The sequence below is a fragment of the Melopsittacus undulatus genome, chromosome 13 (genome assembly GCF_012275295.1).
Source record: "Melopsittacus undulatus isolate bMelUnd1 chromosome 13, bMelUnd1.mat.Z, whole genome shotgun sequence".
NCBI classification, from domain to species: Eukaryota; Metazoa; Chordata; class Aves; order Psittaciformes; family Psittaculidae; genus Melopsittacus; species Melopsittacus undulatus.
Genome location: NC_047539.1, coordinates 832,995 through 860,044, shown reverse-complemented (window position 1 = coordinate 860,044; position 27,050 = coordinate 832,995). Strand labels below are relative to the sequence as shown.

General features: G+C 48.6%; 2 protein-coding genes across 2 annotated transcripts; both read right to left on the bottom strand.

Annotated features, from left to right (window-relative positions):
- Window positions 1–110: 110 nt before the first annotated feature.
- ORAI2 (ORAI calcium release-activated calcium modulator 2) lies at window positions 111–11,080 on the bottom strand. The gene is given in 5 exon segments (XM_005141364.3): window positions 111–1,761; window positions 1,763–1,906; window positions 7,614–7,854; window positions 9,537–9,582; window positions 10,995–11,080. Coding segments are annotated over 3 exon segments (774 nt in total). The 5' UTR covers window positions 7,842–7,854; window positions 9,537–9,582; window positions 10,995–11,080; the 3' UTR covers window positions 111–1,359.
- Window positions 11,081–13,637: 2,557 nt separating this feature from the next.
- Window positions 13,638–22,243, bottom strand: PRKRIP1 (PRKR interacting protein 1). The gene is made up of 6 exons (XM_034069031.1): window positions 22,109–22,243; window positions 20,994–21,072; window positions 19,538–19,638; window positions 18,698–18,783; window positions 16,832–16,899; window positions 13,638–14,380 (listed from the first exon to the last, which is right to left on the bottom strand). Exons 1-6 carry the CDS (start codon window positions 22,226–22,228, stop codon window positions 14,265–14,267), a joined length of 570 nt encoding a protein of 189 aa, XP_033924922.1. The 5' UTR covers window positions 22,229–22,243; the 3' UTR covers window positions 13,638–14,264.
- Between the last annotated feature and the right edge of the window lie 4,807 nt (window positions 22,244–27,050).

The following is a 27,050-nucleotide window of genomic DNA, read 5'->3' as shown; positions in this document are numbered from 1 at the left end:
GTTTGAGTGCAGAGCAGGAAACCAGCACAGGACCAGGGCCAAGAAAACATGCTTAGGCTTCAAAGAGCTGATGACTGCAAAACACCCCTTTCCATCCATTAAGTCACCATAACATCATTTTGTACACAAGTTTTCACCCACAGGGGTGCCACAAGCATTGACAAGCTTCCCTTGCTAAGCAATGCTGATGTGCCACTGTCTTCTCTGCTGCTGGAAAACAAAGTTAGATCAATGAAATGTGATAGCTCTTTAATGGCACACGGCTCTCCTGCTGGATCCAGCTCTGTCACACTCACCAATACAGCTCCAGGTTCCACAGGGAAGTTGCCTGCTTTGCTGGAGGGAGAAGGGAAGCATTTGGTTTTGACAGACAAATACAGCTGACAAAACCCAAAACAACTGCTGAAATATCCAGGACTGGGACTTGTTCTCTCCAACAACCCAGGCTAAAGACATGGCAACAATACGTACATGAAGACAACAGAGTGATGGGTTTCTACAGCATTCTATGTGCTGTCAGTCCTTACCCTCCTTGGAACTTGCTTTTCTAGTCCTTCAGAGTTCTGGCTCATTAAATTCCCTGTCACTGCTCTAAGGATGTCCTTGTTAAAACTAAGCCACCTGTAAGCCTTCCCTTGGCACTCTTGCCTCTTATGGGAAAAAACACATGACCTTGGCATTCATTCAGCCTAATGAACTGATGCTACTGAAGAAAGTATGACAGAGCTACCCAGCCTCCTGCAATCCAGGAGTCTACCTCCCCAGCTGTAAAAACAGAATAAGGAATAACAAGAACATAAGAGCTAAGGCTGATTTCTTTCTGGTTATGTATCTCTGGAATACTTGCTTTGGAACAAAGGTGATCAACACTCAGTTTCTATTGTGCTTTCCTGGTTGCCCTCACATGAGCTGCAGATACCCACATTAACCAGCTCAGCTCTAGAAATGAGCTGAGGTTAATTGCTGCTGCCTTGACAGCCAGGGAGCTCTGACATGAGACAGGTCCTACACACACACTGGCTTCTGGGACAGCTGACCCAGTTTTACTTTTGGCAACAGAACCTTGCATTGGTAAAAAAGACAGATTTTTTGGCTACCTAAACCAAGGTTAAGTTTTGGCCTTGAACTCCATGGCAGTGTTGACTTCAGTATGCAAGAGTGTAGGACCCACAAGCAGGCCAGAGACCCCAGCATCTGAAACAGCCCGAGAACCCACAGCTATGGATGGCAGGCGATTAGCGTTTACATAGTTAAGCCTCAAGACAATCCATCACGGGTGCATCTCACCAACTAGCAAAACAGGGAGTTTGCTCTTAGCCTTAGCAGAAGGGTTTGCTGGAAGCAGCCCCTGCCTTGCAGTCACACTACCTGCAGGCCTCTGTCATGCCCATCTAACTGCACTTTCAGTTTGTGAAGCTCTTCGATCTCCCGGTTGTGGCGCTCGGTTTTGTGCCGCACCAAAGAGCGGTAGAAGTGGATGGTGAAGACGACAAAGATCAGACCCACGGGGACCATGATGATGGTGGAGACCAGTGCTGACTGCCACCCTGCATGGCCACTGGCCTTCTCCACGTTGGTGGTCTCGTTTTTGAGGATGGAGCCCACAGGCAGGAATTTTATCCAGCACAGAAGCACAACTTCCGCGAGGAAAAGGAGGATCCCCAGCACGGTGGAGAAGCCCCAGGCCAGCTCGATGTAGGGATGCATGCGCTCGTGTGGGGACTCGCTGATGGAGTTCAGGTTGTGGATGTTGCTCACTGCTTTCCACGTTGGGCAGAATGCAGGTGCTGATGAGAAGGGCGAAGAGATGAACTGCCACGAGCACCGTTGTGCAGGCACTGAAAGCGATCAGCAGCATCTGGGGGTACTTGTACTGTACCTCCAGCTGCACCTCCACCATGGCAACCTGAGGGGAAAGGAACACAAGAGCTTGTCAACAGCTGCTGGTTTTCCTCTTTTCAAGGCTCTCATCCAGGAATGCATCTTTATTCAGGAAGAGCATCTAAGGTCAAGTACACACCCAAGTGCTTTTTAGAATGGCAGCCTGGATGGATCAACTGTTTCCCACTAAGACGTACATGTGCTCTGCGGCTTGGCCTTTCTGCAGGCTCACACGCACGTTTCTGTGCTGTAGCTTTCTCAATAACACCTCTCTCCTTGCAACCAGGAGCCATACAAACTGCACCCAACCAAGCACACAACAGAAGGAACTCATCAGACAGCAAGCGGAGCTCGGAGGCAGCTGACAGCCCGCTGGCCCACCCGCCCATCACACGTTCCCCTTCCGCTCCTCACTCGAGGCTGCGGTGCAGGAAGTTCCCACTTCAGGCACGTAAAGAAAAGCAAAAGCGAGCAGCTCTTGTGGCCAGTGGCCAGCAAGGTTTCACTGCCCCCCATGGGAAGCACTTGGCAGTTTAAGTTAGTCCCTAGTTAAAATAGCTGCCTTCTATTCTTAGAACACTGTACGTTCATTCTTATTACAAATATGTCCAGCTACAACTGATTTATAACCTCAAATTTCTCCCTTGGGAGCTAATAACTGGCTGATAGACTCTGCAGAAGTGGACAGCTACAGCTCAGGCTGGCGCTTGCTCTCAAAACAAGAGTTATCACCTAGCAAGTCCCTAAAGCAGTCTGCTTTCATCAAACACAACTTGAACAAGCAGAATAAGCGCAAGAGAGCAGAGGGCTCTTCTGAGATCAGAACTTGAGCCCTACTGCAGGCCTGTTAACTGGTTTAGCATGGGAATTTGTATAGTTACTTAGCCTACCTGTGAAGTACAACAGTATTTCAATGTGTGGCATCCCTGAAGTGCCTGCAGAGACCTTTTGCTAAGAGAAGCCACAAAACCAACGGACAAGACTGTCCAGCATTCCTCTCTGGTAACTCTCCAGCAGCTTGCTTGGACCTGCAGCTGCACTTCATGACTCACACAGATCCCAACCTGCCTGGCAGCAGGCAAAACCTCCGGTGATGCCAGGCAACCTGCTGCTCCAGCATGGCACAGCTTACCACGTGGTCTAGTGGAAGGTGTCCTTGCCCATGGCAGGGGTTGGAACACGATGAGCTTAAGGTCCTTTGCAACCCAAACCATGCTATGCTTCTGATTCTGCATGGGTTAAGGGAAGGAGAAGCCGATGCTCAGATGCCTGCCTCAGGGCAGTGCCTCTCCAGACCATCAGGGGAAGGTGAAGTCCAAGCCAACAGCTTGATTCTGCAGGGTAAATAGACTTTGCAGATTACTTTATCCAGGCTTCCCATGAGACCAGCACTGAGCAGCTATTTCAGACTATGTATAACAACCTGCACTACTCACCCTGGCATTACTTGTTACTAGCACTATTTAGGCACTGGAAGATTAGGGGTACACTCATGCTCTCCCTGTAGGTAGCCCCAAAAAAGATCAAAGGGGATGGAAGGAAGTGCCTATGTTGGGATGACTGCTGCCTTCCTACCTGCCTTTACTTTGAAACCATCAGCAGCTTGAACAAGGGGATCACAGTCAAGTCTGAACAAACTTAATAGCAACCAAGATACAACATGTGTGTTTGTGGTGGCAAACAGTCAAGCTCTACAAGCCCAGATTTTATACCTGCACCAACTACTTAGGATATTAGAGACACCACAGATACAGTGACAGTTCTTGGATATTCCCAGTCTTTTGGTCTGATTATGAACATGGAGGGTGGGTGGTATTTTTTTGTTGTTTTTTAAAGGCTCCTGTTTGCAGTTTACAGTAGTCCTTGTCATATAGCAGAGAAAACAATAACACAGGATTAACTTCCCTATATATTGCAAGATCAAGTTAATTAAAAGGCATTACACACTGCCTTGCATATATTCCCTTTGTAGTTCCCCTTATATTGATTTGAGAAGGAGGAGATCAGATTTACTCTCTGCTGCACTGTTCTGTACAAAGGATTTGTACAGTGCTGTGCTTGTCTGTCACACCCTATCAGGCAGGAAAAGCTGCATGTACACTGTTCACTATTGGGTGCTGTAATACCAAGAGACACAGTATTCAGCAAGCTGAACAGGAATTGTACCTGCATGTTCAATTTATGGCTTGATATTAAACCTGAAAGCCTGGCTGATGTCAACATATCAATTTCTCCTTGTTATCCTTCACATGAGCAGTGCTTTCCAGCTAATTGGATGCTTCCTCCCAGACTAACCTATTCCCTAGGGCTAGCTTCAGCTGTGCAACTGATGAATTTTTAACACTGACTGATGGCTCACTAAGAGGTATTTCAGGGGAAAACATCAACAATCCAGATAGGGCAGCAAGGCAGAAAAAGGGATTCATTTAACCCAAACAAGTACTGGAAAGATGAGTGAGCTCCTATTGCTTTAGTTGCTACAGATCCTCGCATCATTCTCTGACCGGGATAAGAGAAAGAGGACAAGCTGACATAACCCATTTAAAAATCATTAAATATGCTGCTTGGCCTGTTAAACTATTAATGTCGTGTTTGATACAATTATACTCTTCTGTGATAACAGCCCCTTTTATTTTAACCTCTTCCCAGAAGCAGAAGTGTCAAGTGCTCAGCTTTGCAAGGTGCTGAGCACTCGGATGAGCCACAGAGTATCTCAGCACAGGCTTAGTTTTAAGCTTGAGAATCACTTTGAACTCCCCACTCACAGGTTTGCTAAAGGAGCAACCACTGAGAACATCTGAAACAGCAATTAAATTACATGCAATTATGTTGGGTTTTTAGACCAGTAGAGCCCAGGTTGTCCACAACAAAGATGATGCTCATCTCGAGGAATTTAGACTGGGATAGATAGTATCAGGCAAAAGGATGACAAATGGCTTTACATAAGCCATGTTCCATTCACACAGATGGTTTGGCAGCCTGTAGAAACAATCACTCCATTAGATCTGTTAGGTTTAAAAAGAAATACCAAATACATATCCTGTAGCAATTGGACAAGTATTGAGAACACTGCATAGCAATTACAGCTCTTATTTCCATCAGGAAAATTATTAAGGAGGTTTCCTAAACTCCATCTTCACCTGCAGTCTCCCTGGGGCAAAGGCAGTAGCCCTACAGCCCATCTCCAACCAGACCTGGTGCTGGAAAGGACTCACATCCTCCTGATCCACCCAGCTCCCTGCCAGAAATACCGGAGACAGCATCGAGGAAGGTTCACGTTACTCTGCAGCCTGTCCAGAAGGAGCTGGACCAAAGCCACTGCTTGTTAATTAAATATCCATCAGCTCATATTGTTCAGGTAGTATGGAACTGTCCAGAACCAAACACACTGATGGGGAAGTAAATAAAGGAATAGCCGAGCCCGGTGTGACTGTTGTTTACATAGTTAAATGTACACAAGGAAACTGTTTTATAGAATCATTTAGGTTGGAAAAGACCTTTGAGATCATTGTGTCTGACTGTTAACCCAGCACTGCCAAATCTACCACTAAACCATGTCCCTAGGTGCCACATCTACACATATTTAACTCCAAATAACTTCTCTGCTTTCACCAACAGCCACATAGGCGCTTTTATTAGAGAGTAAACATCCGTGTACCACATACCTGCGTGCCAAATTACCAGTGGAGAAATAACCCTGCAGGAACAAATACCTCAGCTTCCACTCGAAGGTTCAGTACTACCAGCTGGGAAAAGAAGCTGGCTAATAAAGAGAATCCTTTACAGCAAACCCTTTTATTTCTGACAGTGACTGATTTCAGGTGTATTTATGAACTTAAGCTGATTACTATAATTGATGCTACTTATACCTCCGTGTTTATTTGCCTATTTACATATTATATTTGCATATACCTATGTACTACTTGCCTTTTAAATGGTTTAAAGAGAAGTCAAATGGTTAATCTTGTGTCTGCTCAGGACTTCCAGCAACTCTCTGTTGTGTGAGTTGAAAAGGCAGCTTTGTGTTCAGATACATGGTTCAGCCTTGCAGCGTGGGTGGGCTGTAAGGCCCCGCTGCATCCCAAGGATGCCAGCAACAGCAGCATCCCAGCACAGGCACCTGCTTGTGCAACCACACTGGACAGATCAGTTTACAATACCAAATGTTAACTTAATAATCACATTAAAGAGAACAGCCACAAATGACCAATATAGAACTGAGCAACCCAGAGGCACAAAGGGCAAGCACATGAGCAGCTTTTTAAAGGGAGAAAGCTTCCGAGTGAAAGGAATGTACAGAAAAGCACCCAACTTTCTCAACATGAGGAGGTAACTTCTGCTGTTCCAGCACATGAGCCTGGTTACAGACCAACATACACCATGTGGAAAGCTTTTACCAGCATTACTTGCATGCCATCAGTGAGCAGAGAGGAATCATGAGGCAAGCAGGCACTCTCTCCCCTGCAACCTGCTCCCACTTCACTCCCTGCTTGCATCTCTCCAACTTCACTTTGGGTGACCAACTTCATCATCCCAGACTCTTGCAATATTACAGATGATTCATGTTCTGGGGGACTGGAGGAGGGAAAAACCAGCAGAAGAAGCTAAAATAAACCAAGGAGAACTATCTGGAAAGTTCCTGAGATCTGTCTTCCCCTCCAGCTTCTGAGCTGCAGGATGCAGTATCTTCACATCACGTCCCACTCACCCAGGCACTGCCCTCTGCCTCTGCATTCAGCTGACAGACCTCAGGAACAACCAGACCATTCCCTGAGCAGAAAACCTCCCCTAAACAGGTTGCATTTCTCACTCCCAATAAGCAAGAACCAGAAGGAAGATGAAAAGAGTCACACCGACACTGAATACCAACACAGAATGGCCATGTTGTGCTAGCACCACAGCTCAGACAGGTCTGAGCACGGGACCACTGTCTTCCTGTTCATTTGCTCACTCCCTTTCACAGTTTGGACCTATGCAAATAGCTTCCAGGCAACACCCAAGTGCTGCACAGATAAAAGCAAGTATTAGGGATTATTCCCAATAGGCAGCACTGACAGCATATACCAGCCCTCCAGGCCACGGAATCCTCTGACACCAGGTCTGAGGCTGCAGGGCCTCTTCTCACACCTCAGAGTATATCACAGTTGCCCCAATCACACAATGCAAACTCTGCTCTGGCAGACTGTGACCCAACCTCCGCCTTGTTTTAGGCACCATGACCTGCAAAAACAACATACAGGAATTAAGAAAATAGAAATGAAGATAACATGCAGGACCACAGCAACCACAGGGGCCCAGCGGAGCTCCACACCCAAACGTAACCTCATGTGAAGGCAGCCAGTGATGAATGGCCTCAGGGACAAAGGAGCAGCCAGCTCCTGTATTGTTCAGCAACACTGGTGGAGCACTCAGTTGCAGGTAGGGGATTAGTGTTTTAAAGGGCTGGCTTGGGAGTGTGTGGGTTGACTGTTAGGCAGCTCATGCAGCCTTGAGAGACATTGCCTCAAACTTCTCAGCAGCAGTCACGCAGAAACCCCCAGACAGATGCCTCCTGCCTCTTCAGAAACCACCAGTGTGTCCTGCTTCTTCACAGGAGGAAAAAGCACCCGTGAACAGATGGTTTGAGAATCAAAACCTTCATGATTCAGAAAGTGTTATACATATACACACATATATATACACACACATACACACATACACATATATACACACATACATATACATATACATACCATTGCAAATCCAGAGAGCAGAGCAGAGGTTCTGCTGGAAGCTTTCAGTTTGGCTCGGCTCAGGTACAGTTTTCTCCAGGAAAGGGCTTGAACAGAGTGGTGGTTTGAGGTGACCAATTCCAGGTAGCTGCGTCGGACCCAGTCCCGATAATCCATGCCCTTTGTGCCAGGTTCAGAGCAGCAAGCAGGAGTGGAAGGATCCACTGGAACATTTAGTTCAGAACTCATGATGGGAGAAATGCTGAGGGAACAAAATGGTCATGTTCAGAAGGAGGCAGCGGGCAGGACCAGCAGGAACTACTCAAAAAGCTATGTTAAAACAAAGCTGCCCTCGGTCAGCAGAAAAATGAGGGACCAAATACCATCACGTTTGCAAGGCACAGACCAGGGAAAGGACCATCCATAACTACTAAAAATGACCATGAGAACTAGGAAAGATTACACAAGTAAAGCTGGGAACTACTCCAGGAGGAGGTCAGGAAGGCAGCACAGCATCTGGCTTCCCACTTCCAAGCTGGCATCTTACCTCTCCCCTTTAATTCCTCCTTGCTAATAAAAAACCTGGTTTATATAAAGACACTCTGGAAGTGGAGGCTCCATCTTCTGATTTTAAGTTGATAGTTAATTTCACAGAGGTTTCTTTCCAGTTAAACCATTGCTCATCATAGCTCAGTTTAGATGGGCACAGTTCTTCCCCAACAGCCAGAGAGCTGAAGGCTGCGTAGGGTTAACAGAGCTTCCGCAGTGGGAAGTTACATTTCCTGAACTGCTCACACCATCTGACTGAGAATCCTGTTCCCTCACTTCCACCGGTGGCTCTTAGCACAGGGAAAGGAAAAGACACTTCCAAGGGGAAAAGCCTTCCAGGTAGTTTCAGCATCTTATGCAAGAGATTACACTGACTGATGTAAGAAAGCAGCAGAACAGATGTACCAGTTGAGCAGAACTCCCTCAACTCTGACCAGCCTCTAAACCCAGATGTTTAACTGGGCCTTGCAAAGAATGGAAACCACGATGCTCTGATCCATCCCCGCACAACTCAGTCCTCAAACACCATGGCAGGGGCCGGGAGCAACACCACATGAGATCCTTCTGGCTGTGAACACTCACCAGCTCCTTGGAGGAGGACACGCACACCCAGAATGACACACGCTGTGGTACTAATTAGTCCCAGCACCACACTTGAAGGTCACAGGCACCCTGTTGCTCACTGGAGAGGAGCCCCAGAGCTGCCTGCATCCCCCAGCTCCCCACGGCCATGCGCCATGCGCTGCCAGCTAATAGACCCGTGTTTGTTGTGAGATTGAGGAAGTGGTGAGGATGAAAGGGACATCAACTACCCACAACTGTAAATATTATTACTAAAAGGAACAAATCCGTCCCAGGCACAATAACAAAGATTAGACTGCAGCACAGCAACTCAAGCATTGCGGGAAGCAAGACTGTCCCTCCCAAGCATGATGGGCTTTTAGATTCCAGCCTATTTTACAGAAGGCAAAACCCCAAGCCAGGAGGCAGAAACATTCTGTGAGCAGTGAACCTATGAAGCTGTTTCCTGTGACAATATCCTGTGTGGATCCTGCAATGTATAGCATGGGGTGCATTCATTCGCTTTGTCCTTAGCTGGGACACCGATGGTCTCTTCCCAGTTTGTATTTGCACAAAACTTCATATGTAGGGAACTTCAACCCTTGGGACAAATGCCATTGAAAAGACGAATGAACCCAGAGGTTACAGAGGGAGAGCAAGAGCACCAATCACGTCTGCTTCTTTCCTTAGAAATATAAGCTAAAAATACCACAAGGATGAATTTTCACTCCGGAGCAGCTTGAGAGTTGTTCCCAAATAAGTAAATAGCTTCAGAAGAAAATCCACAACACACAAACGTAGCCCAAGCAAGCAGGAACAGGATGGCAAACTCACCTGGCTGGCTATGGACATGGAGGGACTGGGTGGAGGGCTCCGAGGGCTGAAACACAAGACCAAAGAAGCATTTTATACACACAGTATATTAAGCAGTTTTAGTCCGGAAATACTTTCCAGCCAGTTATCTGCATCAGGGGGGAGTTATTCTGGAGAGTTCATGCTCCTGCCTTGCAACATTAAAGCTTTAGAATGCATGCTCTTACAGAAATAACTACCCTATGGGGTTTTCCCACATAGGGCCGTCGAGTTTTGGATGGAGAATGAGGACTTCCCCCGGAGACCTCTTCCTCAGCCTAACAGGCAGCTCTGTGTCCATCCTAGCTGCGTCGTTACCCACTTGCATTGCACATCTGACGCATCTGGTCCCGCTCCCTCATATCCATTTGGCTCACTCATCCAGCGTCGCAGGGAAAGCCTTTGCTGTGCCTTACACCTCAGCTGCCCCCGTGCATCTGCAAGCCCATGTGCAGGGATTTCTTCACAGCAGGGAATGGAGGAGATGCTGCCAGGGCTGTGGATCCCCCTCCTGCTGCTGGCGTGCTCTGAAGCATCGCCCGCAGAGCGCTGTCTCAGCAGCGCTGTCAGCTTCTCTGCCTGCCTTTGGGATGCCAGCCTCCCCCTCAGGCTCACCAGTGTTTGTACCAGTGTCTTCTGCCTCTGTACAGCATCATTCAAGGCCCCACATATTGTAACTAACCCCAGGCCCCACTACTCCTTGCTCCTCTGCTACACTGGGCCCCCCAAGCTCCGGCCCTCTTCACTATGGGGAACCCCTTCCCATGTCCTCACCTGGCCTGGGATCCCTTCCCTGGGATGTCACCACCAGGCAGGGTGTGAACACCCCACAGCTTACAGCAGGGGATCACCTCCCGAGCAGGATGTGACCCCCGCCCCACCACCACAGCACTGATCCTGCTCACAGGGCATCCAATGAGCAGGGCATTCCTCCTCCTCCTCCTCCCCAGCACACCCCGGGCAGGAGGTGACCGCACACAGCAAGGATTTCCCCTCCAACAGCACCCTCAGACAGGGGATCCCTAGGCCAGGATGAGACCCCCACAGCCAGCACCTCCCCTCCAAAGACACTGTGGACGGGGGATCCTCTTTAGGCCGGACACAGTCTCCTACCACCACCACATCCCTGTCCGGCATCCCACGGACGCCCCCATCTCCGCATGCAGCATGGGACCAGCTCCCTCCCCACACCACAGCCCCGCACCTTCGGCTGGCGGTGTTTCCCTCACAGCACCGGATCCCTCTGTCAGGATGCGGCCCCGGAGAGCCGGCCTGCACCGTGCATCCCAAGGGGGCTCCGGAACACCGCGGGCCGGGCCGGGACCCCCTTTCCCTGCCGGCTGCCCGCACCCAGCACCCCGGCGGACGGATGGGGCCGGGACAGGACACCCACCCCCCCACACCCCCCCCGGCCCGGGCAGGCCTCGCCCCCCCCCTCACCGCTGCTGCCCTGGGCCGGGCCGGGAGCACCCGTGAGCCGGAGCCGCCTCCACCGCTGCCACGGCAACGCCGCTCACCGCCACGTGACCACACAGGAAATGGGAGGGGGGGTGCGGGTGCGTGAACGACGCCCCGCCCACCTCACGTGACCGTCACCTCATTGGTCCCCTGGAGGGGAGGGGCGGGGCTAAAAGGGCGTTTCCCTCGCTGCGGCTCCCGGAGCCGGGATGGAGGCGGATGGAGGTTCCCATGGGAAGCGCATCCCGGATGTCCCCGGAGCCGTCGGGAACGGGATGGGATCCGTGTACTCTGCAGGAGACAACAGGCAGTGAGCGGCTCCCGTGGAGCTAAACACGTTACACGGCTCTAGGCATTCCCAACAGAGAATGTCCCAGGCAATGGGATGTAAACGTGATTTTATTACAGTTATTAATGATACAGCAAAAAGTCCCCACTCACATAAGTCAAAAGGCAGTGCTGGGTTGTGCCCCCACCGGGTGAAGCACGAGCAGAACCGCCTGCTCAAAGGGGTACAGGGGCAGCCTGCAGGTCCCCACATCCCTCCTGCACAGACTCATCGGGAAATCCTGTATGAACCCATCAAAAGGCTGATGGGGAAAGAGGAGGGAGCTCTTTCCCTTGAAAACGAGATAAAGGAAATGCCAAAAGGCTTCACCACACCACAATCCCATCTCCCTGAACTCCCTCTCCCTGAGGGAGGGAAAAGACAAAGGCAAACTATTCCTAAACACTTATTACAGAGGACAAGTACATTTGTTATCCTGAGTGGGCTTTTCACCTCTGCCTGGTTCCAGCACTAACACTGCTGTCTTTCAGGGTCCTGAGCTTGCAAGAGCACACAGAGAAATGGAACAGCAGCAGACTTCAACCCTGGCAATTAGTCTCCATCAGAGAAAGGAGAGGAACTCCTCTAGGAGAGAATCCTTTAATGTAAGCATATCAAACTCCTTGGCAGTTTCAAGCCTTTAAGCTACTACTGCTTCTGCAGTGCTGTATTTGGAATAGGAAGCAAGTGTAGAGTTGTTGCTCATTTTACTACTTAGGGGAGCACTTCCCATTTTCTACTCCTCAGTTTGAGGCCACAGAGTACTTGTATTTTGTCTTAACTAAGAACCAGCCCTTCAAACTCTCTCTAAAGTGCCTTTGTACTCTCAAAAGATGTGACACTGACACGAACCACAACACAGAGTTGTAATTTCCAGAACTTATAGCAACACCTACCAAATGCAGCTCCTGCTGCTACACTCAGCCACCCCAGCAGGAAAGACTGTACAGCAGATACCACCTTCAGCAACACATATTCTCTTTGCTTTTTATGGATTTCACCTACAAATGTGGCATCCCTAGAAAATGAAGGGTATGAATAATTCAACATGGGTAACGATGGCATCTTAAGGAGGCAGGATGAGGCCACACAACCTGAATACATTTAGTTCGCCAAGAAAAGCTTCAGTCCATCTTCCTCATGACTGAGAACTGTGTCCTCATGCCTGAGAACTGTGTCCTCATGCAGCAACATCTGCTCTGCTTGATGCAAAACAGCACTTAATTATTCAGCTCGAAAGCCTGACACGCTCAGAGGCAGAACAGTCTTTATTTGTGAAACTCCCACTTCTCCACCCACGAAAGCTACAAAACATGACAAGGATTTTACAGCTCATCCTACAACAACAGAGTTCACCTGCCCTAAGGGGGATCCAGGTGAGGTAATTCTCATAGCTCATCTCTCCACAGGGAAAACACCAACAGCAGAGCATCCATTCTGCATCTTAAGTATCAGAGAACAAAGCACTGTCACAACTTAACTCTGAAGCACTTGCCTCTATGGAGATAAAGCAGAAAACAATTCCATGCTGATCTCTAACTCGAGGAGTGGTGGGATATGGGCCTCACAGCTCAGAAGTTACCCAGCTCTGAAGTCATTGGGTACTTACAGGGGATCAGACCACAAACACTGCTTGCAACTGATGACATCTGCTTCCCCACTGCAGTACCACTGAGAAGCCATTGCATAAAGCCAGCTCAGACAACATGCGGGATTGCTGGCAGCACTGTTCAACAAAGGCTAAATCTAAAAAGAGATTCTCCCTTTTTATTGTTTTGTTGGGTTTTTTTTGCTTGAAATATTTTGGCATTAACAAAGGCTTGAGGAGAAGTAGCACCACATTCTGGATGCCGAGGTCCTGGGACAAGCATGTCTGAAAGAGAGCAGGCACTTCTAATAGAAGATACACTGAAAAGACAACGCAAGTTACAAATAAAACCACTGGTGCATATGCTTTTCATTTAAGCACCAATAAGTGTATATATATACATATGGATGTTAGGATTCCTGCCAGGGAACCCAAAGTTCAAAGCAGAGAGCAAGGCAGGCATCATTATGTGAAGCTAAACACAAGCAAAACCATTCCTTTCCAAGCCTTTCTGCCACAGATTTGGAGGCTTTACAGATGTAATCTTTTGGGAAAAGATATTGTTCCAATCCAAAAGCAAAAAGGAAATGAAATGCAGCTGACACCTTTTCCCTCATTTTCATGTGTGCCACATCACCCAGCACTGCAAGCATCTCTATTTTACTGAAATCCTCTGCAAAAACAAAACAACAACAACAAAAAAGAACAATCCAACACATCCCCTTTATTCATTTAAAAAAACAGGGAAGAAAAGCAGTAGGGAAAGTTTTAGCCATAAAAAAGGGATCCTGCTTAAAAATCTATAGAACTCGTCTAGCAACATAAACTGATTTCTTTGGGTTAGAGATGACCCCATACAAAACCCCAAATTCACAACACTCACAGTGCAGGAGAGTCTGGCTACAGACCACTTTTCTACTTTAGGTTACACTCTTCCCTTAGATTCACATATCCCACTGCTACCACCTTCAACATAAGTAGAATGTGTAGCCCTCACAGTAATATTTTCCTTAAGTGGTAATGGATATGTTTTAGCTTTTAGACCGAAAAAAACCACTCTGGGCCATGTTAGAAAGAACTCTAGGGTCACAGAGACTTATGGCTGACTCTTTAGAGCAAACTTCGAGCAGACTGCACAGCAGTTATACAAGCAGTTAAGAAAAGAATCTCTTATTTGGCATTTCTCTATCGATATCCCTTGGGCCTGTGATGTGAAGTCGTTCACCGTGAAGCAGATACAACATACGCCAATGGGTTCTGCTTGGCTGAGATGAAAGACTTTCATGCTCCTGAATATAAAGCGATGAACAGTGTTTCCAGCCGTCCCTGAAAGGCCTCATCCTCTTCCCATCACAAAGCTTGGCTCTTCAGCATCATCCTCCTTCTCTTCCTCCTCCTTGCTATCCTCATCATCATCCTCGCTGCTGGCTGGCTCTTGAGACTGGTCAGGTTCTGAAAACACAAGTTTGAGTTGATAACATATTCCCATGTGTCTTCCTTGTTAAGGATTTCACAACAAAATAATCTCAGGTGTTCAGCAAACATGTATGAGGTCACACTAATTAGCAGGGATGGTAACATATTCCCATGTGTCTTCCTTGTTAAATATCTCACAACAAAGTAGTCCCAGATACTAAGGAAACATGTATCAGGTTATATTAATTCTACCAACTGATGCAGAGCTCAGAATATCAAATTCTCCCTTGGAGAAATATTCCCTTACCTCCAGTGTTACCACTGTGCCAAGTCCACCATTAACAACTCCACCTCCCACAGAATGTTATTTCAGAGGCAGTCAAATGCTGAAGTGACAGACTGCCTCACTCCCAACCTCACCTCTGTGTGTCAGCATGAGCTTCCCAGTATCAGAGTACTGATAGAGACTGCAGGGAGCCATGGGCAAGGCTCAGGGTATTTCTGCACTTTACAAGTTTACAGAAACTCCACAAGGTGCCATTAACTTTACAGACTGGGTTTTATAACACAAGGGTAAGATTAATGAGGGGCACAGGAAACAGGAGGCCAGGTGGGATGGGACTTTGAGCAAGCTGCTCTAGTGGAAGGTGTCCCTGCCCATGGCAGGGGATGGAACTGGTTGAGCTTCAAAGGTCCCTTCCAACCCAACCCATTCTATGATATGAGTCTATGAAACTCGTGAAGACCTGCTAGAAGACCAGAAAACAACGACTAGAATTGAATTAACAGATCATGGAAATTAGGTACTGCATAAAGTGGGATCTGACCCTAACAGCTGTTCTCTGCTCCCAGCAGCTCTTGCACCTTTAACTGTTTCTCAGGCCAGGTCACACTCAGCTCCTGCTCTGCACACTTACACGGAGGATTTAGGATCAGGGATCTGATGCCACCGCGTGGTGAAGGTCTGTACTTTCCTTTTCTTATTAGGGGCCTAATGCACCTTTTAAGAGCTGATCTTCATCTAGTGCCAACCTTTATTCTTAATGGTTTTACTACAACAGAGGGGAAAGATGGCAACTCGGAGGCTTTATTTATTCATTTAAAAAGGAAAATGAATGCTTGCCTGCCACATCCAACCCATATACTTCAATTAACTTGGAAAAACTCAGATTTCAACCCAGGACATGCAAAACTAGCAAAAGACAAGCCTGTTCTCAGTAAACTAAAGATGGCTTTTAGGGGCTTCAATCTCCAATTATTCCCCACCTCCCCCAGCTGTTATTCTTTTTCAGAGAACCACAAACCCTAAAGAGCTAAGAACTGTTCTAAAGCCAGGGGAGTTTGGATTCTGGCTTCCAGGGATGACTGGCTTGTGCCAAACAAAACCACTCCAGCCCACGGCACTCAAAACCACTCCACACCACACGGCAGTCCCTGAGCCAGCTCCCTTCTCCACCACTCCCTAAAGAGATGAGTATTCTGTTTTCCTCACCCAAAGTGAACAAAAGTACATTGATTCATCGCTAAATTCTCCTCCCAGTCACAGTTCATCAACAAGTAGCTGAAAAAAAGACCCAGAACCAAAGCAAAACCACCCGAACAATCCACTGTGCTACATTCACTTGCTGTCCCAAGTAAAATTCACCTAATGATTAATTTGTCCTCCCATGTTTATAAGGGAGGCTGGCAACGGTTTAGTTGAAACAGGTCCAATTCTGAAAAGCAAAGCAGAAATAAGGTAGAATTGTCAGACAAGCCACTGTTCCAGCAGAGTTACCAGCAAGTGCTATAACTTTAAGAACTACTGCAGGGTTAGTGCTAATCGACGACGGACGACTATTTGAAGGTGCAAGCTAAAATATGCTGACTGGAAGGAAGCAGCAAGTCTGAGCAAACAGTTACACTGACATGGCTGAACATTAGTTTTCAAGCCCACAGGAGAATGGAGGCAATTAGGTTTTTTGTGTTTAATCCTATGTGAAATAAGTCACATGGAACAGATGGTACCAAGGTGGCTCAGTTTCTTACATGCAAATCAGAACTCAGTTTCCTGCTGTCCAAGTTGTGCATTTTCCCACCTGTTTTCCCATACACATTCAAAATAAACAAAACAAGAAAAGCCTTTCACAATAGTGCCTTTTTTAGCAGATGATGTTCTAAATCTGCAGTTTGTCACAACAGCTGAGGCAGAACATCCACAAAACCAAATCCACATTCAACAAACTCAGATTCCAAAGTTTGCTGTCCAAAATTTCCCCTAATAAAGGGAAAATATTCACAAGCAGACGAGCTATTTGTAAGATTAAATCTCAACAGAGACGGCTTTCAAGGAGGACTTTTGAAACATCAGCTAAAATAACAAGGTTATGGCTTGGTTTTCTTATCAACGTATCGAGAATGCTTGGGGCAGGGGTAGAACAAACCTTTCTAGGCTTCAATTAGGGAACAGAACTAAGTCTTCAGAAAAGAAAACTAGATGTCACTGACCTTTTTCTTGCTTCTTTTGCTCAAGTTTATTTTTCTTAGCTTGCAGTTTCTTCTCTTTTAACTTCTGGCTGCAAAGCAAAGGAAAAGACTCTTCTGCAAATCCAACATTGTAATGCTTCTGCACATTCATTCACACGCTGATAAATGACACGTTACAGACATCTTTGAAAAGCAGACATCAGAAGAGGAGTTGAATTTAAACTGAAACTTCAGCAAGAGCAAACTTAGATATGTGATCAACAGAAAAGTTTCTATGTTGGTTTTAGTCTAATGGATTATTTATGTCTTCCATGATGCCACTGCAACCAAAACTATGATACATAAGAATCTCCAAGAACACAGAAGGAACAAAAATGAAACTACCCCTACATTTTAGCTACCCAACCTAATAAACAAAAAGAGAAAACAGAATCATACAACAGTTTGGCTTGGAAAGGGCCTTAAAGATCAAGTTCTCAAAACCCAGACTGCTGGAATGGAGCACTGAAAAAAAGTCATCATCAGTAATATATAATTTAATTGACAAAAAATAATGCACTATGCTTTGACTTTCATCTTTTGGCTATACTTCATCAAGATGTTGAGCCCTGGGAGTAAGATTAGGGGTAAAAGTGAATTTCAGTTCATACGAACCAGTTCTGTTTACCTAGCAAAGGTAATCAGGCAATCTAAATGCAGACACAAGGCAGAGCAACCTGGGATTCATGTTCTTCAACACCATAAACAAACTCTCTTGAAACAGAGAGCCAAGTGCTGTACCTGTTAGGTCACAATAGAAGAGAAAGGGCAGTAGGGGAATTTAGAGGGGCTCCTACAGAGCAAAGCCACTTCGTACCTGTACCCCTACATAAGGGAGACAAGGAGATTTCAGTGTTTAGGCAGCATCTGCTGTTTGAACAGTTGTTCCCCATCTCAGCCAGAAAAAAGGCAGCAGGCCAGATCTGACTTGCTGGCCATCTGTTGGACCACACTAAATTAAAGTAAGATGGCAACAGTGTTTGTGCTGTGCACTTTTGTGCTAACATGCCAGTGAGTCACTCTGCACAGGCCTTTCTGCAGCAGCTCTCAGCTACAAGGTGTAAAACCCTTCTCAAAGGAAGGAGAGGCCAGACCCTCTGAAAGAGCTGAGCCATGATACCCTCCTATTTCTGACACATATGGTGGACACAGACTGTGGAATTTAAATTCCTGTGTCACTGCATTACAAATGCTCAGACTATTTCTTGAGAGCATCAATCCTGTAACTGTCTTTGTCTAAGACTTGAGAGAAGGATGGATTTAACATTTATTTTCCCATCTAACTTACTAGACTTGACCTGCCAGGCATTTCAATAAGGTAGGTAGAGGCAGCTCCTGATTTTAACAATACTGCACCCACCAGTGGCCTTTTCAGTATTCACAGACTGAACTGGACTAGTCACACTGAGTGCACAGTAGACAGCATCAGGCCCCATCATGCTCCGCTAGTCTGAACCCACATGTGTACCCATTTAGCAGCACCCATTTTTGCACTTAGGCTGCTTGGTGTCAGCTGTTTCAGGTATTTATTTAAGCCAGCTGTACACACAAACCTTTCCAGACACCATTATAACAAATATGCAGTGAGGCACGTTGCAGGCAACACCACAGTGTCAGCAAAAGCTGCTCAAGCAGTCAAAAGTAACCATGCCAGCAAAGCCTGTCGTGTTTACAGCTACCTTTAGAAACCAAACAGTGACATTAACAAAATTAATTTCCACAGCCAGACTTCTTAGCTGATAGATGTAGGCACAGAATGACAGCATTTATCCAAAGCATGCAGCTACAGATGAGGCACTGGGCATGAGGGTTTCCATGTCAAGCCTCCTGGGAACAATCTGCCCTTACCGCTTCCTTCTGCGTTTTGCTGTTTGCTCTTCTGCAATCATCTTATTCCTCTCCAGTTTCTTCTGGAATTCCTCATCTAGTCTTTGCTGTAATTGATCACATGTCACACTTTGGTCACAATCTAAGTTAAAATACTTCTTTTAAAAGTCATGTCCTTTTAGGGAGAAGTCTTTTAGCAAAAAACAGAAGGGAGCTTTGCCAGATTTTGTTTTGGCTGCTTCTTTATACAAGAGCCATATTCCTAGGAACGACTACAGCATTTTGAACCTGCAGCCCTGTGCCAAACACTGAAGCCTTTAGAGGGAGGTATCCTCACCAAAGCAGATGAGGGAGCTTGGGCTTCTGCCCTAAAAATGTTTCAGTAAAAACAAGAGAATAATTTGAGACATAAACATTAACATATGGCTCAAAGGACTGATCTTGGCCAAGAGAGAGTAGAACATTAATGCTCTCTGAAAGAGTGCTATTCTACTCAACCACGACTTACAGAAAGAGACTCAGACTCTACACACAGACACTTGCTTCAATTCTGTCTCTGCAAGACAGTGACGTTAGGGATTTCTAGTTTGTAAAGCACTTTCAGAGCACCCTGAGAACACACATTCACTTGCAGTCTTACTGTGTGCTAGGACTCCAGTGAACAGAGAAGATGGAGCACGTTCTGACACAAAGCACCAAATGTTTCAGTACCAACAAAGACACCATATATCACACTCCTGCAGTTCTCCTCTGGTAAGGGGTGGTTTGGAACTGAATTATTTGTACATGACTTTAAAGGAAAACAAGATTTGGAATGAACATCAAATAGCTGGGGTTCAGAAATAATAGAGTCCTCCTGACCTTCTCAGCCATGGCATCCATGAAATCTTGCCTCTGGTACTCGCGCCGACGGAGATGCCGGTACACATGGAACTCCCCACTCCCAGCTCCAGCACTGGAACCTACCATAAAGAAGTGTTAGTCTACCAGGAAATAATGCATAGTAGATGCTCACAAATGACTACAGCTAGATGCTGAGGAACGAGATGTGCTGTAAGATGAGGATTTACAAACACAGAGTGTGTCACAATTTCATACAGAAGCTCAATTCATGCACAATCAAAAGCCAAAGGGAGCTGCAAAACCTCACACTTGTGTATCACTGCAGCTTCTATTGATCAGTTACTCCCCTAGAGAGAATCTGGGCTTAGCTGGGCATTGAAGCAGTAAAAGAGCTAGAGATCAAGTGCACACCCCCTTCTCTTAGAGGCAGAGGTGAGCTAAAATATCCTACTGAGGTTGCTTCTGACTAACTTTCAACACCTCATACAAAAAATAAAGGGCAGCAGAAAGGTGTTAAACCCCATCATATTAAACTTTCCCATGCAAGACAGATACCACTGACAGTTTTTGGCTGTTTCTTCCTAGATGAAATCCCTAAAGCCCTCTTTTTCTGGCAACAGTCTGCACACTGAAGTCTCACAGGAGCTTTCAACATTGCACTCCATCCTCTTCCCCTGTCTCCCGAGCCAATTCTCCATGCAAAGCACACAAATACATGCTTCAAAGAAGACATGTAGTGATTAAAACATGGCAGCTGGGATCAATAGGGATGATACCAAGAGAATCCCAGCACATCAGGTACTCCCAGAAAAACAAGACAGTTCAACTCAAGCCCATAGCAAAGCTATTTGAAAAAGCCATGAGGGAATTACAATAAGCTTTAGTCCAAGATCAATTATTCTGCAATAAGAACAAGTCAGGTTCTAGAAAGGACCATTAATAAGGATGAAGGTCCCAAAGAAAGCCAGAATTCTACATGCTGACATAATTTATACCACAACTACTGCATTTAATCCCTGCATCTAAAAGTGTAAGCAGAATACTTTTGGGGGGTAACTTGCACAGCTGCCAGCTCCCTACCTGACCACATACAATCACATCCTCTGCACATGTCTGCTTCTCACCACCTGAGACTCAGACTCAAAGCAGTCAACAGAGGAAACTCATAAGTCCCCAGAGCACTCTCATATCCATGGAAAGAACAGATTTACTTATCACCATATACCTGTCATCACCAGAGCAGCACTTATTTCGTTGCATGCACTCCACATACTGGAGTGCCACAGGCATTGTGCATTTTGCATTCTTACAGCAAGCAGAGGAGTGAAAAAGCAAGTCTTGAGGCATATTTCATACCTCTTCTCTTCAGCAAAATGAGCAATAACAGAAAACCATCCCTAGCCTTTTCTGCTAAAACACTTGTCTAAGTTTAATGCAGCCGACCCCAGAGTTATCTGAAGAGTATTGTCTTTACCCATCACATCTCGAACGAACTCCGGGGGAGGTCGTGGTGCCCATTCGTTCAGTTTCTCAGGAATTGGTACAGTCTTTTCCTGCAAGAACAAACCAAGCAGTAATCAGCACCTTCCAGGAGCAAAGTCTGCAATTTTAACCCATTGCTGGAAGGTGGTGCACGTCTGACAACAGCCTCTTCCATCAGATCTCAGAAGGAGCCCAGCTGCAGGAATTCATTCATGCATAGGGATCAGGAGCAGGCAGAAAACAAGAATCAGGGGGTATCCTCTCTGTTCACCCCCATCCAGACCTGTAGGTCAACAAACCCCAGGATTAGGAGCATCTGTGCTGCTCTTCAGTATGGAAATGAGAAGGAAGCAAATCAGCACCTCCAAGCAGTGCAGAAACTGGGTATGCTCCCACTACCAGTAGTCTGGGAAACGAGGAAAAGCATTTGTGCACCTTCCATGCCAGATCTATGGAAGCCAGGGAGAAGCAGGGAGAACTCATGGTACAAGGTCAGAGGAAGAACGCGGTGCTGGGATGTCTCAGCCTCCTCCAGCCCACACACAGGGGGATGACAGTCCCCACCTGACAAACATCTCCTCAGGACCAGGATCAAAACACCCGCTTAGGAGCACCAGCGTCCTGCTCCCCCTGGTCAAAGCAGCAGCGGGCAGAGCACCAGGGGCCGGTGCTCCCTGGAGGGTCCCTCCCCTCGGAGCATCCCAGGCAAGGGGGATCCCTGTCCCCTCACGCCTACCCGGGCTGTGTGCCCGTGGGCCTCTGTCCCCTCACAGACCCCGGCAGTGGGGAGATGGAGGCAGCACCGGTCCTGCTCCGTCCCGGCCCCAAGGGGAGCGGCTGTGGGGTATGGGTCCCGCTCCCTCACGGACGCTGGGACGAGGAAAAGGAGGTGGATCCCTCTCCCCTCACGGACCGGGGGAGGAGGCAAGCGGGGTCCAAGCGGGGTCCAACCCTCTCCTCCCCTCACAGAGCCGGGACGAGGACGGGGGGGGGGGGGGGGCTGTCCCGGTCCTGCTCCCTCACGGACCGCGGGGGGGGTGTCCCGGTGTCCCCGTCCCCTCCCGGCCGGTCGGCCCCGCGGCCTGCGGGAGCCGCCATTGCCCTCACCGGGTTCCTCATGAGCCGCTCCAGCCGCAGCCGCTGCTCCTCGGCGGCGCTCCGCGGGATCACGAGCGGCTGCGGCTCCTTGCGGGGCCGGGGCGGCCGCGGCGCCGAGGGGGCCGCCATTGCTGCGCAACGCCGCGCCCCTCCCGTGACGTCACGGCGTGCGACGCGCCCCGGCCCGCTTGGCTGCGGCGGGGTGTCATGGCGGCGGGCCCGGCCGGAGGGGACGGGGTTGGAGCAGGATGGGTCAGTGTGAGGGTCCGTGCGGCTGGAGCTGGGTGAGCTCTCAGGCCCCTTCGGCCCCAAGCAGGCTGTGGGTCTATGAGCTGCTGCACTGGGCTCAGCAGAGCCCTCACAGGAGGGTGAGGATTCAGCTAACGTCTCCCCCGGCACACTCAGCCCTGCCAAACACATTCCCTGTCATGGTGCAGGCGATACAAGGATGCTGGGGAGGGATCTTCATCAGGGGCTGTAGGGATAGGACAAGGTTAAAGGGTTCAGACTGAAACAGGAGAGGTTCAGGTTGGATCTGAGGCACAAGCTGTTCCCTGGGAGGGTGCTGAGGCGCTGGCACAGGGTGCCCAGAGGAGCTGTGGCTGCCCCATCCCTGGCAGTGCTCAAGGCCAGGTTGGACACAGGGGCTTGGAGCAGCTGCTCCAGTGGAAGGGGTTGGAGCTGGATGAGTTTTAAGGTCTTTTCCAACCTTAACTATTCCATGATTCCATGATCCTGTTCTGTGTTTCTATGATACAGGACTCCCCAGTGCCCCCCCGGTGGGCAGGGCAGGCTGCCTGCACCATCTGTGCGTGTCACTTGGTCATTACCCAGCGCTGCCCGTGCTTTGTCTGCTGACAGTGATGAACAGCAGCACCATTCCCATGGCACAGCCTCTCCAGGCGCTGGGGGAGGGCAGGCAGGTAACAGCGGGGGGGACACTGCGCTGGCTGCATTCATATTCACAGCTGGGCTTTGCAGGAGCTGCACCAGCTTGAAGGCTTCTACACCCCGGATCCATGCTTGTCTGAGCTGGCTGGAGGAAGGCACGAGTGGGGAACAGGAGCTGGCTGCGATACAGGCTTCCTCTGCAAGCCAAATGTCTTCTGGAGCTGCTGTGGCCCTGCAGAAATGGCCTGGCATGTGCTGGGGCTGTGCGTGCGTCAGAGAATTAGCTAGTAAAGGTCAGCTGCAATGGAAGAGGGCATCAGCCTTTGTGTAGTTTATGGAGATAAACTGGAGAGGTGAAGCTGGGCTCCGGGTTTCAGGCAGCTCCGTGCCGTGCATGCGGAGAGGGTGACAGAAAGGGGAGCAGAGAGGTTGGGAATGGCTCCTTCAGAGATTTATGGGTTGTGTGTATGACCTGAATTTATTAAGCCCCCATGCGCTTCCCTTTTCCCTGAAGAAAATCGGAGCTGATCCTCAGGTTCAGCCCTATGTTTACAAAAGACTTTTCAACCTCTGCTGAGGTTGCTATGGAAATCACACCAGTTTATGCCTCCTGTTTGTCTTCCCAGCCTGATTTGTAAAAGAATGGTGTGAATTTAGTGTTGGCTGAGCTCCCAGCTGGCCAGGCTGGCCCTGGAAGGCATCCTTGCAGTCCAAGCCCTGGCTAAAGCAATGCAAGCTGTGCTGTCTGCCAGCTCACGAGCTCCTGTGCCCACAGCTCTCCCAGCCTTGGGTCCTCTTCAGCTCACCAGAGCACAAACCAGACAGTGCCAGCTTGTACTCAGCCCCTACCAGGGAGACACCAGCTCCGTTTGCAGAGGCTGGGGTAGGTACATGTCCCCATACCCTCTCAGTCATTGCAGAATGGGGTTTAGAGGCAGAATTGCTGCAAATCGATCTGAGTTTTCTCTCCCCTCTGCTCTGCTGAGTCCTGAGCACAACAAAGGCCACTTTAGCTCACTAACCTGTAATAAATCACCCTGTTTCTTCCTCCTTGCTGTCATGGCCACCTCTCCAAAACACAGCTTCCCAAAGCAGAGGTGTTAGTGATGAGCAGCCAGGTCTCAGCCCTCTCATGCCCATCCCTACAGCAGGAAGGCAGAATGGGAGCCGTGCCCACAAACATTGTGACAGCCCCAGGGCTGCAGGGAGCAGTTGAGCAGCTCGATTCTCCTGCCCGAGCCATGGCTTGTGCCAGTGCCAGCTCACAGCCCTGGGAAACAACAGGCAGCTGCCTGTCATCCAAGGGAGCCCACACACAGGTGTGGGGAATGAGAACTGGGAGCATCTCACTCTCAAACAGCACATCTAGGGAATTGGTGCAGAGTCGTGATGTGTTTTGCACTTATTAGTTTTAAAATACATCTCTTTGGGGATAGGGGATAAGTCTGTTACTTGGATTGTACAAAAACAGGAGGTGTTTCATCAGACTACTGAAACATGCAACACCCATGCAATCAGTGCTGGGCTGGGGTCTGGCCAAGACTGGGCTTACTGGGCACAGAGGATTTTCATTAGAACAGGGAGGTGTTCTCATCGTTCAGACAACAAAATTCAGCTTCTTGATCCATATGAAATAAAATCACCTGTGTTTCGAAGCAAAGGCATTCTGAGAAGATTTCCTCCTAAAAGGATCCTTCTGGAAGCACTGTAAGCCTTTGCTGAGAAAGACCCTGTATGTCAGGGAGGCAGGAGCAGCCATGGACAGCCACATCCCCTCCATGGTGTCTGCCAGGGTGCAGCTCAGCACCAGCATCCCTGCAGAGCATCCTGCGGTGTCCCAGGCAGAGGGCATTGCTGGCACACACTCCAGGCTGCCTTCCCCTTGATTCACAAGCAGATCTCTATGGAGGGCTGTAGCATCCTGCCCCTGCCCTCCCACAACCCTGGGAAAGGAAAGCTTCTTTTCCAGCAAGCCTCATGCTCTAATTAGTCCCTTTGCTAATACCCTGAGGTGTGAACAGCTCAGGGTGATGCAGGCACAGCCCTCAGTCCCTTGTGGGCAGTAAAGGACGAGGTCCATACAGAAGGGCTGTTGCTTCCCAGCTCCCAGTGGATGAGCCCTCCAGGACTGGAAAACAGGCTCTGGAAACTTTTAAGGTGGGAATGTTTTTGTGAATGGAGCATGGCACAACCGTGGCCTGCTTACAGAGCTGAGCAGCTCCCTCCACCCCCCCAGAGCCATGTGTTAGCTGCGTCTGGAAGCCGTGTCTGTCACGCTGCTTAGCTGTGACAGCACAGTCTGGGACAATGTCCCTGTTTCCCCACGGGATCCTCAGCAGAAAGACATACATCAGCAGAGTGTGAGGCACTGCCTCCCAGCAGAGATGGAGGCATAGGAGGGGAGAATCACATGCTATCAGGAACTGGGCTGGTAGGAGATGCTAGCACAGGCCTTTGGGAAGGGAGGGCCATCTTCAGGCCCCAGGGCTGCTAATTCACCAGGGATGGAGGGGTTTCAACTTGCACCAGCACCAAAGCAAAGAAATGCAGAGCTTGGGAGGAGAGGAAACCATACCCTGCACAGCCTGGACCCATCCTTCCCCTCCCTCTGCTCACCAGCAAGGAGAATACCCCTTCCTCTACCTTCAGTGCACTCCATCAGGCAGAGCCAGCCTGAGCCCAGCCCCAGCTGCCTGGAGATAGCAGTGAGATACACACATGCAACATGACAGCATCCTCTCCTCTCTCTTCTTCTTGTAGCAAAGCAGCAAAGGCCCAAGCTCATGTGCTGTCCTTTTTGCAAGTGATTTTATTTTAAAACTGGAACTCGAGGTCTCCATTTGTTTAACAAGTCCCTTTTGGCTGTTTTTAAATAAAATTAATTTATTCTACAGAGCAGTAAACTCTTCCAGACTCTTCCCTATGTACAAATGAACAGTTTTGCTTGCAGATCATTGCTTCCCCCTCCTTTTCCTATCCTGTGGTGCAGAGAGAAAACCAGCCACCATCTGAAGGGCTATAAGGCAGTGCTCCCATCCACAACCACCTGGCCCCCTGTGACCTCAGTGAAGAACAAGAGCTGCATTCAGATGTGTCCCTTCCCTCATTCACCAGGCATGTAAAGGAAACAGGTCCATGTTAAGGCCATCCACCACGAGCATTTGGCCTCTCCGTGCTGCATGGGCTCCTCCAAGCTGGGTTTAGCTGTGCTGAGGAAGATGAAATATCCCTGCCAGGGGAAACTGCTCCTGCTGCCCTCTGAAGGGCCATGCATTTAGGGAGAAGGAGGCATTTGCTGCAGGAATGACATCTACCAGCCCTCATCTCACACACCCATGGGCCAGAAAGGGAGCTCTCACATTGCAAGAGGTGGCAGGAAGCCTTGGAGGTGCCTTTCCTGCCCTCTTGAAGTGGGAGAGACAAGTGACTGCAGTGCTTTGCTAACTCGGGACAGAAGGCACCTGGAAAACCAAGACTGACCCAACACAACACTCTCTTCCAGGGCTCAACTCTATCAGGGGACCTCCTTTCCTGCTACAGATGCATTTGGCTGTACTGGTGGAGCAGAAAGCCACCAAGCAGCAGCGATTGCTGCAGTGCCTGGTCCAGTGCTGCTGTAACCATCCCTGGTAGTGTTTTACATCTGCCAAGGAGAGACTTCAGCCATGGGCAAGGGCAGTCCTGGTGGCTGGCTGGCTCTGGCCCCATTCCTTTTGCTTTTCCTGGGCATTTCTGTTTCTCCAAGAAGAACCCCAACCTTCAATAACACCTAACTGCACATGTGTAATGTTTTCATTCCCAGGAGCCCAGCCTGCAGGACAAGGCTGCCCCTCACCTCTGTGTGACTACCCCAAGCCATCCTGAATGACTAACAACTGATGCAAAGAGGGATGTTGCTATGTTTTTCAAGCAATGGAGAATATTGCCTAGCTGGGTAGGGAGAAGGCAGAAGGTTGAGCTGATGCCCTTGGAGAGAGCTTAGGTTTTGAAAAGCAAAGAAGAGAGGGAGGAAGAAAGAGAAAGAGAAGAAAGGAGGAGAAAGGTAGAGCAAGGAAAGGAC

Excerpts from the sequence above, each read along its gene's own strand:
- PRKRIP1 (XM_034069031.1), bottom strand. The coding sequence starts at position 22,228 with ATGGCGGCCCCCTCGGCGCCGCGGCCGCCCCGGCCCCGCAAGGAGCCG. Across the intron at positions 21,073-22,108 it reads AGCGGCTCATGAGGAACCCG|GAAAAGACTGTACCAATTCC; the intron begins GTGAGGGCAATG and ends TTGTTCTTGCAG. Across the intron at positions 16,900-18,697 it reads GCAAAACGCAGAAGGAAGCG|CCAGAAGTTAAAAGAGAAGA; the intron begins GTAAGGGCAGAT and ends TTTGCTTTGCAG.